General features: G+C 43.3%; 1 protein-coding gene across 2 annotated transcripts in view; it reads right to left on the bottom strand.

Annotated features, from left to right (window-relative positions):
* Positions 1-16707, bottom strand: part of DNAH9 (dynein axonemal heavy chain 9) — a 382482-nt gene that overhangs the window by 221882 nt on the left and 143893 nt on the right. For both annotated transcript variants that reach the window (XM_024235511.3, XM_054535462.2), the window contains 4 exons: positions 13210-13367; positions 9925-10063; positions 7358-7645; positions 1312-1522 (listed from right to left, as the gene is read on the bottom strand). In XM_024235511.3, the coding sequence (XP_024091279.3) occupies positions 1312-1522; positions 7358-7645; positions 9925-10063; positions 13210-13367 (796 nt within the window). The remainder of the gene's footprint in view (positions 1-1311; positions 1523-7357; positions 7646-9924; positions 10064-13209; positions 13368-16707) is intronic.

The raw sequence follows: 16707 nt of genomic DNA, 5'->3' as shown, positions 1-16707 counted from the left end.
CTCTTAAAAATTGATAAGAAAAACAGGGAATAAAATCACAAAAGAGCAAATTACTAAGATCAATAAGAAGGAAAGATGCTAAGTCTCATTAACAGCAAAATAAAAATTGGACTCTGGTTGTTAAATCCTTGTGTTCTAGACCTCAGATGAAAGCTCCTAAATTCGAGAAATCCAGAGAGTTTGACCCGGATGTGGTCAGACATTGAAACATCAGGAAGGAGCTGAGATTTCCTCATTCCAGAAGCTACATAGGTTTTAGAAAGAGGTCCTCCTTATCAGCTCAGGGACCTCTTTTTTTCCCCCTCAACTTTCTTTTCTGCTGTCTTCCAGTGCCAAACGACCCTTTACAATGTCTATTGGTGAAGTTTAGTTCTTTGAAGGTAAGGCTGAGATCAGCACCCAGAAAACACAGGGTTGGGGGCCTCTGAATCACTGTAGAAAGGAATATGGCTCTAGGGGCCCTCTTGAGATTGAATGGATAATCATCAGGGGCCTGGCATCGGCACAAGGTTCTGTAGCATGCAGCTTCCCCATCACTGCTGGGGCAACACCAAATAGGGGAGTTGTGCCCTTTGTAGGATGCCAGACTGCACCACTTCTTTGGGAATGAGGCGTGGGCTTCCCTACCCAGCACATACTTGAAGTCTACTGCCAGGCAGCATTAACACTCTACACCACGGCTCGTACTCCAGAGTCAGTGAACTACAGCTGAATGCCTGTGTTGCTTTATCTTATTTATTTATTTATTTATTTGAGATGGAGTCTTTCTTTGTCACCCAGGCTGGAGTGCAGTGGCATGATCCCGGCTCACTGCAACCTCTACTTCCCGGGTTCAAGTGATTCTTCTGCCTTAGTCTCCTGAGCAGCTGGGACTACAGATGTGCACCACCATGCCCAGCTTATTTTCTTTCTTTCTTTTTTTTTTTTTTGTATTTTTAGTAGAGACAGGGTTTCACCATATTGGCCAGGCTGGTCTGGAACTCCTGACCTCGTGATCCACCCACCTCTGCTTCCCAAAGTGTTGGGATTACAGGCGTGAGCCACCGCGCCCAGCCTGCTTTATCCTCTTTAAATGCACTCTCTAAAAGGCAGCTGGAAGAGGTCCCCAAGGAGGGAGAACGTCTGAAAAACTGAAGTTCCTCTGCAAGCCAAAACTGGTTTCTCCCTTTCTACTGGCTTTTTTATCTCCTTCTGCAGTCCCAAACAGATCAGTCCAATGTTCGCTTCTGCAATTCACCCAACTGCATCCAAGCCCACCACAGGGACTCTGAGGCTAGCAGAGACTTTCTCCTGGGAGAATCCCACTCTTACCATCTTTCCATTCTCGCGTGGCTGGATTGATGATGCCAAAGAGCTCATCATTTGTGACTGCTTTGGGATTGAGGTCAGTCCAGACGGGGCGCCGTTTCATGATCTGATAGGTCTTGTGCAGGGACCTCAGCACCTGTGACTTGCCGGTACCAGTGCCACCCACCACAAATACAGAGTGCCGCACAGCCAGGAGCTCCTCCAGCTGGACCACCTGGGGAGGCAGGAAATTCAGCCAGAGGGACCAGCCTGTGACTCACCTGCATCCCAACTGCTCCTCTGTGACCCCAGCTGGTGTCTGAAGTGAGACCTGAAGTCAACAGAGGAAGAGTTATCCACCCCAATGTCAGGAGGTCTGAAACATAGGGGCAACATGATTCATTTGTTCCTGTATTCATCATTCAGTTATATAATTATTAGTCACCAACCAAGTGCTACAGAGTGTGCCAGGTGAGGGGGATTCAGATGCCATCCTCCTGCCTTCCGTAATCTTATAGTATGATGGAGAAGAAAGTCACGTGGACAAATTATTCTAAGGTAAGAGGATAAGTACCATCTTAGAGGTATTTATAAGGTGCTGTGGAAACAGAGAGGAGGGAAAAATTGATTTTGTACACATAAAGGGAATAAGAAAGGCTTCATAAAGGAGGGGACATTTGAACAAGGGCTCTAGCGATGAGTAAGAGTTTGCCCAGAAGATGAACAGGAAGGAAATTCCAGGCAGAGGCAGCAGCACGAACAAAGGCTTGCAGTGTGACGGAGTATGATGTGGTTGGTTGGCCAGATGGTTTGGTGAGGCTGGAGTCAGAAGTCCTGTGGGGACCACGGTGGCACTGAAGGTCTCATCACTCTTGGGCTGGTTTGCCTCCAGGCATAGCTTTCCACACTGTTGCAGGAGCACGTTTACTGGAATAAAAATCGGACCAGCTACTGCCTTCACTCTGTCCCCTTCATTGTCCTCCACGGCTTTGGTGATGAAATACAAATCCTTTATAAGGTCCTTTGGCAGTCTGGCCCAAATCAGACTCCAGTCTTATTTCTTATCCTGCAACACACACAGTCTAGCCAGAGAACTACTTGGAGCTCTTAAGTGGTGCTCTGTCCTGCATCTGTTCCTTCTGTTCAGAAGTCACTTTCAACTGGATGCAGTGGCTCACGCCTGTAAACCCAGCACTTTGGGAGGCCGAGGCAGGTGGATCACCTGAGGTCAGGAGTTTGAGACCAGCCTGGCCAACATGGTTAAAAAAAATACAAAAATACTAAAAATACAAAAAAAATTAGCTGGGCATGATGGCGGGCAACTGTAATCCCAGTTACTCAGGAGGCTGAGGCAGGAGAATTGCTTGAACCCAGAAGGCAGAGGTTGCAGTGAGCCGAGATACTGCCATTGCACTCCAGCCTGGGCGACAACAGCGAGACTCAATCTCAAAAACAAACAAAGAAAAAACAAAAGTGACTTCTCCTACAGTCTTCTGTCTAAACCTTTGCACATTCCTCAGGAAGCCTTCAGTCTGACCCTTACCTAGTATAGATGTCCCATACTAGCCTACATCCTAGTATCTAACACACTGCAGGGGTTACTTTTTTTTGGTCTCCATATTCTATTATCTGCTCCTTGAAGTTAGGCAGGACTGAGCTTTTTTCTCTCTCCTTCCAAAGTGTAATATAGAAGCTGGCACGTGCCAAATGATGAACAACTTGTTGAAAATGTGAAGGATGACTGGAAAGGCTGGATGGGCCTGATCATGAAAGGTCTTGCATATCACGAGAAAAAATTTGAACTTTATTGTAGTTCAGATTTCTTCAGATTTTTCACTGTAAGATCCTTAGCAGAGGAAAAGTGAACGAAGAGAAAATGCACCAAAATATTGACAGGGCAGTGAAAGAATAAGTTTTTTCCTATATATTTTATTTTTTCTATACTTTGAAAAAATTATAAGGACCTTCTGCCTCTCTAAATATATATATATGTGTGTGTATATATATATATATAAAATATATATATGTGTGTGTATATATATATATAAAATATATATATATAAAATATTTATATATGTGTGTGTATATATATATAATTTTTTTTTTTTGAGATGGAGTCTCACTCTGTCACCCAGGCTGGAGTGCAGTGGCGCAATCTCGGCTCACTGCAACCTCCGCCTCCTAGGTTCAAGAGATTCTCCTGCCTCAGCCTCCCAGGTAAGCTGGGATTACAGGTGCCTACCACTGCGCCCAGCTAATTTTTGTGTTTTTAGTAAAGATGGGATTTTGCCATGTTGGCTGGGCTGGTTTCAAACTCCTGACCTCAGGTGATCCACATACCTTGGCCTCCCAAAGCACTGGGATTACAGGCGTGAGCCACTGCACCTGGCCAGAACTCCTATATTTTTGAAATTTAAATGATACAGGTGTTAGAATTCTAGAATTCTACAACCAGGGAATTTAGGAGGAGAGCAGAGGGCTAAGCTCAGTGTGAAGATAGTAGATTAAACGGCTGTTTGGGGGCAAGACGATCAGTGTCAGTTGCGGCAGGATCATTTACTGAGATATTACTTTGTGTCTTGTTGTCCACAGCATCAGTGTCTTTTTTACTCTGTTCCAGGGCATTGCTGTTCCTGTGATTCAGGGCTCAAAAGCACCTAGAAGAGAGTCTCTTCCTTCAATGACTTAATGTGGGATCATCTCAGATAGGAATGAGGAGAGAATTGGGAAGAATCTCCAAGGAGGCTTAAACTTAGATATGAATGAAAGAGAGCCAGCCATGTGAAGGCCAGCAGGGAAAACCATCCCAGGTACAGCAACAGTGACTGCAAAAGCCTTAAGTTCAGCATCAAGCTTAGAGGGCTTTTGAAAGACCAGGGGCAAAAATGGGAGAGTGGCACAAGATGAGACAAAAGAGGCAAGCAGGGGCCAGAGAGAGATGCAGAAATTGGTAGCTGGAATTTCATCCTAAGTATAATAAGAAGCATTTGGAGGTTTTAAGCAAGAAATTGACCCGGAGTCATTGCATGAAAGAAAGAAAGAAAGAAAGGGAAGGAAAAGAAAGGAAGAAAGGAAGGAAGGAAGGAAAGAAAGAGGAGGGGGAGGAAGGAGGAGGAAGAGGGAGAGGAGAGGGAGGAGTAGATGGTGCTCTGGCTGCAGAATGGAGATTGTATTCTATTCCTAGACTTTTGTTTGTTTGCGTAAACAAGGGATTTAACAGAGATGCCATAATACTAGGAAGATTTAAAATCGCTTTCTAGATCCATCATCTTTTCTTTTTTCACTTCAACAACTTTAGTGAGACATACTTCATGTACCATAAAATTCACCCTTTAAAGCGTAAAACTGAATGACTTTTAGTATCTTCACACAATTGTAGAACCATCACTACTATCCAATCTTAGAACATAGAAAACCCAACAGAAAACCCCCTTACCCATTGGCAGTCAATCCCCACTCCTACCCTACCTCCGTCCTATGCAACCCCTGGTCTACTTTCTGCCTCTAAAGACTTGTCTATTCTGTACATTTTACATAAATAGAATCATACAATATGTGGTATTTTGTGACTGGTTCTTTTTTGACTTAGAATGATGTTTTCAGTCATGTTGTAGACTGTATAAACATTGTATTCCTCTTCTTCCCCTAGCTTTATTAAGGTATAATTGACAAATAACAATTGTATATATTTATGGTGTATAATATGATGTTTTGATATATGTATACATTGTGGCATGATTAAATCAAAGTAATTAACATATGTATCACCTCACATACGTATCACTTTCTTGTGCTAAGAACATTAAGGTCTACTCTCATTGCAATTTTCAGGTATGTGATAATCTTTTTAATTATAGTCATCATGCTGTACAATGGATCTCCAGAAGTTATTCATCTTGTCTAACTAGAACTTTATACCACCCTTACAGACACACCCAAAATGATGTTTGACCAAACATCTGGGCACTCTGTGGCCCAGACGAATTTACACATAAAATGAACCATCACAGTCCCCATAACTTAGAAGTTCAATAAAACACATAAGAACTTTCAGCTTATTACTCTATTCTTGCTTTGAATAAGTTCACTTTTCTTACGGTTCTCTTTTCTGGGAGACTACTGACTTCCAGCTCTAATTTGAATTGATTGCTTTCTAGGCCTGCTAACAGCTGTCATTTCAGGATTTTTTTTCTTGATTCTTGATTTTTTTTGAATCTCACAATATTTTTCTTGTTTTTCATTCTTGTTTTGCTGTAGTACGTCCTCAAGTAACTTACTCAAAAAGAGTGCATAAGAAGTAACATTTATGAGTCTGAGAATATCATGGATGATAATTCGGTTGTATAGAACTCTAGTCTTGAAATCGTTTCCCTTAAAAACTTTGAAGGACTGCTTTTCTTGTTCTCAAGTATCCAATTTAGCTGACAAGAGATTCTGAGTTCCTCTTAAATTTCATTCCTTTCCTGGATCACTTGTTGATATGGTTTGGCTTTGTGTCCCCACCCAAATCTCATCTCGAATCCGCATGTGTCGAGGGAGGGATCTGGTGGGAGGTGGTTGGATCATGGGAGTGGTTTCCCCCATGCTGTTCTTGTGATAGGGAGTGAGTTCTCACGAGATCTGATGGTTTTATAACCAGCATGGTGCAGGGAGGAGGTGTAGCATGCAGAACAGAGCATGGAGTCTGAACTTACACTGAATTTCAAGCCCCTGCTCTTGCACTTGATTTGTAGCAGATTATTATTTAATTAGATCTGTGAAAAATGCTACAAAGGAAAAATGCACTGTGCAAGGAAGACAAGGGGTGTCTGCAGCTTTTTATTTCCCCTCCACTCTTTCTCTCTCTTTCCTGCTGCCTTGTGAGGAAGGACTTGCTTCTCCTTCACCTTCTGCCACGATTGTAAGTTTCCTGAGGCCTCCCCAGCCATGCAGAACTGTGAGTCAATTAAACTTCTTTCCTAACTACCCAGTCTCAGGTATTAATACACTAGTACTACCTCCTCACTCAACTAGGAGACTTATTCTTTTCTCTTGACGCTTGACCTCTGAAATTGCATTATGATGTGTCACTGCACAGATTCATTTAAAGTCATTCTGTTTAGTACTGTCTTTCCAATGTGGATGCATGTCTTTCTAGCTCTAGTTATCTTTCTGTTCTTTTTCTAGAATTCTTACTGGTAACATGATGGGTAGCCTAAATTGATCCTCTACACATCATCTCGCCTCTCACACTTTCTGTCTGTGTGTGTGCATGTGTGAATATTTTACCATACACACACACACATAATACATAATACTGCTTATAACTTTATCCTGGGATGTTGCCTTTGACTTTACCTTCCCATCCGCTCACTGAATTTTGAATGCCATAGATGATACAATTTTACATTTAAAAGAGGTCTTTATAATTCTCCAATAGTGCTTTCTTTGTACAATGGCATCTAATTCTTGTTCGATGGATATCATTTTTTAAAATTTCCTTCAAAGACGCTAATTAGAACTTTAAAAATACTCTGTTATTTTTGTGTGTGTGTGTATTGTGTTTTTGTTGTGTGTGTGTGTGTCTGTGTCTGTCCATCTGTCTTTATCTTGCGTGTTTTTGAGTTTCTTCAATATCTGGTAAGCCTCAAGGTTAAATAAGGAGCTGTGCTGTGTTTTCTAGGAGGCTGGGAGGGGTATTCTCCTCTGCTGGTCCTGGGTGTTCTCTTTTGCTGGTCTGTATCCAGGATAGTAGGATTGAGTGGAGGTTCTGTAGATGTGGCCAGATCTTGGCCTCTGTTTTTGTCCTTTCATTTATGGGTGAGTGAGCAGATAGTTGGCATTCAGGCCGAGGTACACCAAACGGAATGGAAGAGCTGTAAAGTAAGGATCCTCCAACTTTCCCTGGTATTCCCTACCATGCATTCCACATTGTGGGTCCCCAGTGAAGAGTGGTTGAAATGAATTATTACTAACTAGATACATATTTATACATCTAAAACAACCCTTTGGATTATGGATGAAGGATAACCCATTATCCTGGACAATAAGTAAGAGATAGAGAAATCCTGGGAGGAAAAACCATATGTACCTTGAGCACAAAGTTGTCCTCAGCCTGGAGCTTCAGATCCACTATCGCCTTCCTAACCAAAGCTTCAAAGTTGGGGTCTCTCCTCCGGGGAACATCCAGGGCAGGAAAGAGGTCCCCGATCAGGCCCATGAAGATGGGCATGTCATCAGTCACAATCTTGGGGATGTTGAAATCCCGCAAGGAGCGCATCAGGACCTGGTCCTCAGGCCGGTCAGGGTCTCCTCTCTTCAGGGATCCTGCCACCACCAGCACGGACTTGATGGCCCGTAGGCCCCAGTCATAGTGATCCTGTGGGCAGTGTTAGATCAAAGTGACAGAGAGACAGAACACCATGTGCTGGGGTGAGTGTCTGCAGAATCATAGATATCCTATGAGCATTAGGTCACCTCTGAAGCCTGGACAGAGATGTGGGAAGGGATGACTTAGAAAATCATGATCCCAGAATTCTAGTTCCTGGTCTAACACTAGCTACTTTCCCAGTTGTGATGATAGCAGGGCAGACACAGAACATACAAATGATGTGGGGGGTCAAAGATATCAAACAGAACCATTTTCAAACCTATCTGGCTACTCTTTGCACACTCAGCAGGTAGAATTGGAAGGGCTGTCAAGGAGGGAGCCATGTTAACTCTTAGAGATGGTAGATGCTGAGCTTACATGTGCCATCTTGGAGGCCTTCACATTCTATGGGAAAAGAGGTTTAAAGAATAGCTCCTTAAAGTGGGTTCTGTCAAAGATGAACCCCCTGGTCACAGTGCTGCCAGTAGGGTCTGTGGGAGAGTGGACCACACTGCTGATACCAGGCTTCAGGTGGCAGCATGATGTGGGAAGGAGCTGTAGTGGGCAGAACAGAGCATGGAGTCTGAACTCAGACAGACTTCTGTTCAAGCCCCAGCTCCTCTACTTGATTTGTAGCAGACTGCCATTTAATTAGATCCATGACAAATGCTACCAAGGAGGCCAGGCGTGGTGACTCACACCTGTAATCCCAGCACTTTGGGAGGCCGAGGCGGGTGGATCACAAGGTCAGGAGTTCGAGACCAGCCTGGCCAATATGGTGAAACCTCATCCCTACTGAAAATACAAAAATTAGCTGGGCTTGGTGGTGGGTGCCTGTAATCCCAGCTACTCAGGAGGCTGAGGCAGGAGGATTGCTTCAACCCGGGAGGCGGAGGTTGCAGCAAGCCGAGATCACGCCACTGCACTCCACCCTGGGCGACAGAGGGAGACTCCATCTCAAAAAAAAAAAAAAAAAAAAATGCAGCCAAGGAAAAATGTGCTGTGCAATGATGACAAAGAACACAGCGGCTGTACCCAGGATATGGATCAGACTTCCCTAAGGAAATGGCATTAAAGAAGACCTTGAAGGAGTGGAATTCAGTCAGGCACAGATGAAAAAGAAGTGCAGTCAAGGCAAGTGAGAACAGGATGTCCACAGGCTCAGGTGAGAAGACAATCAATTTCAAGGAACTCAGAAAAGATCAATGGAGATGGAGCATCACACGACAGGGAGAGAGCTGTGAGCTGCTGCTGTTGAGGTAGGAGGAGACAGAACACCCTGCAGTATTTAGCAGAGAGTGATAAGGACATTGGTCTCTATCTTAGGACCAGTGAGGAGCGTTTTTAAATAATCACTCTAGCAAGTGGCTAAAGAACAGATCTGAGGAATTAGAAAAGAGGTGGAAAAACTAGTAGAAAGGCAGCTGCAATAGTTTAAGCAAAAGATATGGGTGCTTGGAACTCAAGTGGTAGCAATGAATAGGGAAAGGAAATGAGACTTATTTGAGAAATATCCAGAACATAGAATCATTAAGGGTTCATTTACAATTATATATAGGGCCAAGGAAGAGGAAATGGTCCAGGGTAACTCCCAGGGTCCTAGAGTTAGCAAATGAGTGAATGAGGGGTCAGCATACTGAGGCTGGGAACACAGGAGAAGGAAGCTTGGGCTTAGAGCTGACAGAGATCAGCTTTAGACATGCTGAGCTGGAGGAGCTTTTTAAACACTCGGGGGAGCTGTGGTACAGACCATTGAATGTACAGGTTTAGAGCTCAGAAGAGAGGTTTGGGATAAAGCCGTAAAAGTGGAAGTCAACGTTGGGAAAGAACCTAGAGAGGGGATACAATGAGAAAAGAAGTATGAGGAAAACAGGATTTTCTGCACCTTGGACAGACTCCACATGGCTGAGAGAGCCTGTGTTATGGCAGTCAAGGTGATCAAAACAAGATAATCCCAAAGCTCATTGGGGACAGCCCAGGGAAGCTTGGTCATCTATCCTTGACAAAAAGAAATTCTCCGTTCAAGGCAGAAACCTTGCAGGTAATGTTTTGCTAAGGTGCAATTTTTCTGTGAATTTCCTCCTGCCTTAGGCGGAAGCTACAGGTAACGCCAAGCAACTATGAGAAGCTCAAAGCTGGTTAACACCTAACCTGCTTCCCTAACCCTCCTCATCTATGTCCCTTCAGGTACTGACCATTTCCTCCAGGGGTTTTTACTGGCCCAGAACGTTTCCAGAGCTGGGGCTGTTGCACGGTGCTTGGTTGTGCAGCCTCCCTAGAGATCCTACCTGTTTGGAGAGAAGCTCTTTGCACAACTGGTAAAGAGTGATGAACTTTCTGGCTAACGACCGGGCTTCAATGAATCCTTCTGCCACCAGCATGATTTCACAAATCAATTCAAAGTCTGGAACCACCATTGCACAAGGCCTGAGTATAGAAAGACAGAAGGCCCAGTCAGTTTCCCAAGTACAGTGTTGAAGAGGAGACTGCCAGAAAATAGGCACTGGCCGAGATCACACATGGAGGCATCTGTGAGTGCAAAAACTCATGGAAAGACCTGAGCCATTATTTCATCTAAGACTTTCAATTTATTCTATGTGCTGCTGCAGTTAGCAAGAAGACTTTCAACTTAGAGATGAGTCAGCTAAGGATAAAGGAAACGAAGTCACCTTCTTAAGGGGCTGGATAATGTTAGCAGGCAGGGGCAGACTTGGAGCTACCACTCAAGTCTTGTGACTTGAGTTCAGTGTGTCTTACGCAAGGCATGGATTAGTAAAGCAAACTGTCTAGAATAGATTCGAGGTTTAGAATAAGGAATTGAGTTTCTCTGGGTATCTACAAGAAACTGAGAGTTCCCCTATTCTTCATCCTCAAAATGTGTGTCTCCTCTAATCCTAAACACCCAGGTCTTATCCTGTACTTATTTGAACACAAATGTAAATTTCTCATCATGAGGCCTAAAGTATGTATTAAGTGGGTCCAAAAGTAATTGTGGTTTTTGCCATTACTTTCAAGAAACTAAGAGTTCCCCTATTCTTCATTCTCCAAATGTGTGTCTCCTCTAAGCCTAGACACCTAGGGTGTATCCTGTACTTGTTTGAATATAAATGTAAATTTCTAATGATAAGGTCTAAAGTATGTATTAAGTTGGTGCAAAAGTAATTGCGGGTTTTGCCATTACTTTCAATGGCAAAACTGCAATTCTGTTTGCACCAACCTAATACTTATTAACCCTATCTTGATACAGAATGGCATATACAATAATATAGAAAGGGATTTATAGAAGGCTTTGTTGTATTTTTTTCCTCTGGCACTAAAAACATTTGATTTTAAAATTACTTACATTTTATTAATTTGTTGGGTATGTAATAGGTTTACATTTCTTTAATTGCATTTTCCCTATACTGATACGAAATTTTCAAAAACATTTCATTCGAGCACATTTTTTTCTTGAAATATTTTACATTGTATTCAAATTCAAAGGAGCAACCAAATGCTAAAATTCTCAAAATTATTTTGCAACCTGAACATAAGGGTAAATATACATTTGTACAACAGAACACTATGCAGCCATGAAAAATAGTGGTGTGAAAGGAAAATTATACAATGACACAAAGAAACATTAGTTAATGAAAGTAGGATACTAAACTATATAGAGTCTGATCCCAATTTTGAAAAAGAAATGCGCTACTGATGCAGTATTGGAAAAAAAAAATGCCAAATGGTTACACTGATTGTTCCTGGATGACAGGACTGGGGGCGGGGAGGAGCAGGGGCTCTGGGTTCAAACTCTAGCATTCTGCTGCTTACTAGTTGATTCACTAGCTAACCCTAGTAACTAGGGTTACTACCCTGAGCAATTTGCTGAATGCATCTGTTTCTTCACTAAACACTGGAGAAACTAGTACTATCCACCTCATAGGGCCTTTGAGAGAATTAAATGTAAAAGTAGATGTTTGTACTTACTATTCTGAAAAATTTGTTTATTTCCAAATTTCCTTCTATGGGTATGTGTTATGGACTAAATGTTGTGTGCCCCCAAAATGCAATGTGATGGTATTTGGAGATGGGCCTTTGGAAGGTCATTAGGTCATGAGGGTGGAGTGCTACCCAGAGAGCTAGCTCGTCCTCTTTCCTCCACGTGAGGATACAGCAAGAAGGTGGCCGCCTGTAACCTGGAGGAGAGCCCTCACCAGAGCCTGACCGTGCTGGCACCCTGCTTTTGAACTTTCAGTCTCTAGAACTGTGAGAAATAAATGTCTGCTGTTTAGGCTGCCCAGTCTGCAGTATTTTTATTATGGCACCCTGAACTGGCAAAGACAATTCCAGTCAGCAAAAAAATTCAGCAAGAAAAAAAGGTAAGAAAGAATTCTTATCTGGGTGATCACCTACTTCTATAATCATTTGTAACACAAGGCTTATTTAATAATTACTTTCTAGAAACAAATGGCCAACAATGCAGCATTCTGTAGCACCCATTTAGACAGCTTGTTGGCATTCCAGCAGCTCTTGCTTAACACAGGGACCTGGCTGAAGAAGCAGAAGCCCCCGTCACTCCAGCGACACAGGAATTTGCCACGACTGAGAGAGTGAAGCACTCAGGGAGCTGCCCAGTGATCTCCTACGCCTCTGGAAATCCAGTAAAGTGTTGACAGCCTCTCCGGACAGACAGCACTGTGTTTCTCAGTCCAAAAATGAGACAAAACAATTTTGTCATAGCACCCCCCAGTCTATCTCACTTAGGTAAAAGTTCAGTAACCAGAAAATCAGAAGCCATGAAGCATTCTTCAGTTTTCTCTTTGTTGGGCCAACTTTTCTTTTCTGGAAAAAGAATGCAGCCTCCAGCTCCTTCGACGAAATATATTTGTGTTTTCTTATCAAAATAAAGAAGATTTTAAATTATGGCAATGTCCACCGGTAGCAAGGGTGAAATAAAAGAGGTGCTCTCATGTGTCGCTACGAGGAGTGTAATTTGGAACTACTCTTTTTAGAAAGCAATTTGGCAATGTATATCAAGAGCCTTAAAAATGTTTCTACCCATTAACACAGTAATTCCACTTCTGGGAAGCAAGCCAAGGAAAATAATCATACATACAGAAAAAAAGATTTATACACAAAGATGTACATTACAGCATTATGCATAAATTTATTTTAAATGTTAGAAAGTCGTAATATTTAACCATAGGGGAGTAGTTAATTACATTGTAAACCATGCACTTGATAAAAAAGTATGCAGCCATGAAATGAGTTTTATCAAGAATATCTAATAGAAGAAAATATTTAGGATATGATTATGACAGATTATGAAATAAAAAAACAAAACAACACAAAACTATGTAGACCGCAAATGTAGGCTACCAACGTATGGATTTAAAATGTATATACAGAGAAGAACAGAACACAATTAAGCAAAAAGCAATTTTACTGCATTAAAGACATTAAAGACGGTTGTTAAAAATCTACTTTTCCAAATGTTCCAAATTTTCTTTAAAATATATGTCACACATTTTAAGTGGAAAAATGAAAGAAACTTCTCTTTTGGGGCTTTTGCATGGGGCAGAACTGACACTCACCTGAAGAGAGCCTTGAGGTTCTCCGGTAGCTCTGTGCGGCCAGCATAGCCCGGGTTCATGGTGATGAAGATACCGACAGAAGGATTCAGGCTGATCTCCTCTCCAAGGAAGCTGAACCACTGCTTCTTATCTCTGATCGCATCCTGAATGCTTTTTACCTGGTGAACCAATCAATCAGCGAGAAACTCCTCAATTGCCTTTTAGTGGAGGGATGATAACTAAAGCTGGAACCCCGTAGTCACACACAGCACGAAGAACTGTCCTGTGGACGCTTTCACTGAAAGACAGGCATGATGACCACACCCCAGACCCTTTACTGACAGGCCCTGGTTGCATGTCTAAAAGAAATCTGGCCACTGCTAGGCACAGTGTCTCATGCCTATAATCCCAGCGCTTTGGGAGGCCAAGGCGGGCAGATCACTCGAGGTCAAGAGTTCAAGACTAGCCTGGCCAACATGGTGAAACCCCGTCTCTACTAAAAATACAAAAATTAGCCGGGTGTGGTGGTGTGCATCTGTAATCCCAGTTACTCGGGAGGCTGAGGCAGGAGAATTGTTTGAATCAGGGAGGTGGAGGTTGCAGTGAGCCGAGATCATGCTACTGCACTCCAGCCTGGTTGACAGAGCGAGGCTACGTCTCAAAACAAAACAAAAAAATGAATCTGGCTGCCCACATCCACATTTATGACACTGTGGATAAGAGCATGGGAGGGAACAGCAAACAGGTGTTTAACTCCCTGAATGTGGGTTCTCTCTGTAGTAATGGCTAAAGTGTATTAGGGCTGACCACTGGCCGGACACAGTTCTGACCACTTCTCATGTATTAACTCATTTGAGCTTCACCATGCTTGGAGGGGGGCACTTCAATTACATCATCCCCATCTCTGATAAAACAGAAGCATGGTGAGATGGAAACATTTGTCCGAAGCCACACAGCTACTAATTGGGGCATCAGGATTTGAATCCAGGCAAATGGATCCTGGAGCCTGTGCTTTCAGGTATTGTGTGATGGTGAGGATGCCATAGTTACCTGCTGAGCTTGTTCTAAGTAAATGAAATAAAGTCTGTGAAGTACATAGCCTAAAGAAAAATGCTTAGAAAAACCAGCTGACGTGAGGGATATCCATGTGGCCATCCTCATCGCAACAGTGGTCCCTGTCTTGGTTTAACTCCTCATAGCCATCCCCCAGACTATACCTCCAGAACAGGTGACCCTTTACAGATGGAGCAAAGGTAGGCTGGGTCAGACCCAGAGGGCTGTTAGTGCTTTTTTCTTTAGAAAATCAGACTTTCTCTTAAACATAGACTGGAGTCAGAGGAGAATTTATCCTGAAGCTTGACCCAGTCAGATCTATGTTCTAGATTACTCTCTAGCAGTGGGAGGAGAGGCAGAAGTGAAATTCAACCATTTATTGTCACACCTGGTGCTTGGAAATGCATAAGCAAAAATGATCAGCAACAGAGAAAAGATGAAAGGGACACACTTTGAGGCTAGCCCACAGCCTTGTCCAGCCCGGCCCCAGAAGGTCTTTGGGAATTTCCAGCCTCTCAGGTTCTCGGAAGCAAAACCCAAAAGCTGGGGCCGGTGCAAGGTTTTGAATGAGCCTCAGCAGGTCGGCTAAGTCCAGGGTGCTAGAAGAGCAAAGGGTAGCCTAGTTCTGTGGAGATGGGGCTGTAGGGTTGTGTGTGTGAAACGGTGGGAAGTGTGGCGGGGGAGCAGCTGGACCATCTACCACTGGGCACGGCTGTCTCCAGAGTACACAGTTTGCCTGGATGCATGACAGTTCTACAATTAGGATTCAGCTCCCTTCCCAGAGTGAAGCGCTAATGACTGTATGCGTTTGAGCTCACAGCAATTAGTTTGAAACTGAGACTTCTTTTCTACGTGCAGAATATCAATGCCACCCTGGCAGAAGCAGGCTTCAGCAGCCAGGACGCTGGCCAAACAGATCAAGCTCTGCTGGTTTGCGTGGGGCTCACAGCCCAGCCCAGCTCTGCGGTGGAGCCTCTTGCAGCCTTCATCACCCTGCAAGTTACGTGACTGGCAAAGGCTAGTTCTCTTCTTTGTCGTCTTCTCGTCCATAAAATGCCCCAGTCTTCTCGTCCATAAAATGTACAGAGCACTCGCCTTATTAGGGAGTGGGAAAGCAAGTTTAATTAGCGTTTATAAGTTGCTCTGCTACCTTTGGGGGAAGACTAAGGCATGAGCCTGGGACCTTTTCTGCTGTTCATTCTGACTCAGCATTCTCTCTCGAAACACCGAAGCCCAGAAACCTCACGCTCAGCAAGAATTTATGATGCACTTTTGGATTGGAGGCATCTGTGCTTTTGTGTAAAATTCTGTAGAGGGGCTCTTGAGGGAGAGTGTTGAACAGACTCAAAGATGCAGTTAATGTTGGAGCATCGGTGCTCATAGAAATTTTGGTTAGGCTGGCTTGTACAGGACAGGCTTTAGCAGCAGCTGGGGTCCTCAGAGGAAATCACTGGAACATAACAATGATCAGGGTCCAAGAGGCCTTGATAACGTCCAGGTCCTGGGAAAGGCCAGAGGGTCTTTCAGGATGCTTGGAGGCAGGGAGGGGGAAGTGGAGAAGCAGGTGGACTAGGGATGTATGGATTAAATGCAAGCCCAGCCAGATGGAAGTACATACAGAGGTCGTTTGGCAACTGATAGCTAAGGCTGCCAGGCACATCTCACCCATTGGGATCTGTTTCTCTATTGAAAATGCATTGTTTTCTGAAGATCTTAAAGCCACAGTGAATAACAAAAAATAATAACAGAGATTTTTGAGCACTTAATATGTATGAGGGACAATTCTGAGTATTTTCTGTGAATTATCCCATCCAAAGCTTTTAACAGCTGTTTAAGATAGGTAGTCTCAGATCTTCACTTTACCAATGAAGAAACTGAGGCAGAAGGCAGTTAAGAAACTGTCCTATGTTTATGTAAGATGTTAGCATTAAGGGGAGGCTAAAAGTGAGATATGTAGAAATTCGATGCTATTTTTACAACTTTTCTATAAATCTAAAATTGGTTCAAAATAAAAAGTTGAAAGAAAAAAAAGAAACTTGCCCGAAACCCCACAGTTGGTAAGTGGAGCAGCTCGAGTTTAAAAGCCAGGCAATCTGGTGCCGAGGCACATACTTTTAGCTACTTCCCCCAAAGGCTCTTGTACCAGAAGGAGTGCTGTGCCAGCCATAGACCAGTTTCTCATCAAACATACACGTTTTCAGAGCAATTTGTTTTACTCTGAAAACTACCATGTTTGTTATAATTTAGAGGCATACTTTCCACAAAATAAGAAAAGATGGTTTTGCCACCCATTAAAAAGACAAATAATCATGCCTGTAATCCCAGCACTTTGGGAGGCCGAGGCGGGCGGATCACGAGGTCGGGAGATTGAGACCATCCTGGCTAACACGGTGAAATCCTGTCTCTACTAAAAATACAAAAAATTAGCCAGGCCTGGTGGCACATGCCTGTAATTCCAGCTACTTG

Source organism: Pongo abelii, chromosome 19 (genome assembly GCF_028885655.2).
Source record: "Pongo abelii isolate AG06213 chromosome 19, NHGRI_mPonAbe1-v2.0_pri, whole genome shotgun sequence".
NCBI lineage: Eukaryota > Metazoa > Chordata > Mammalia > Primates > Hominidae > Pongo > Pongo abelii.
This window is presented reverse-complemented; position numbering and strand designations above follow the sequence as displayed.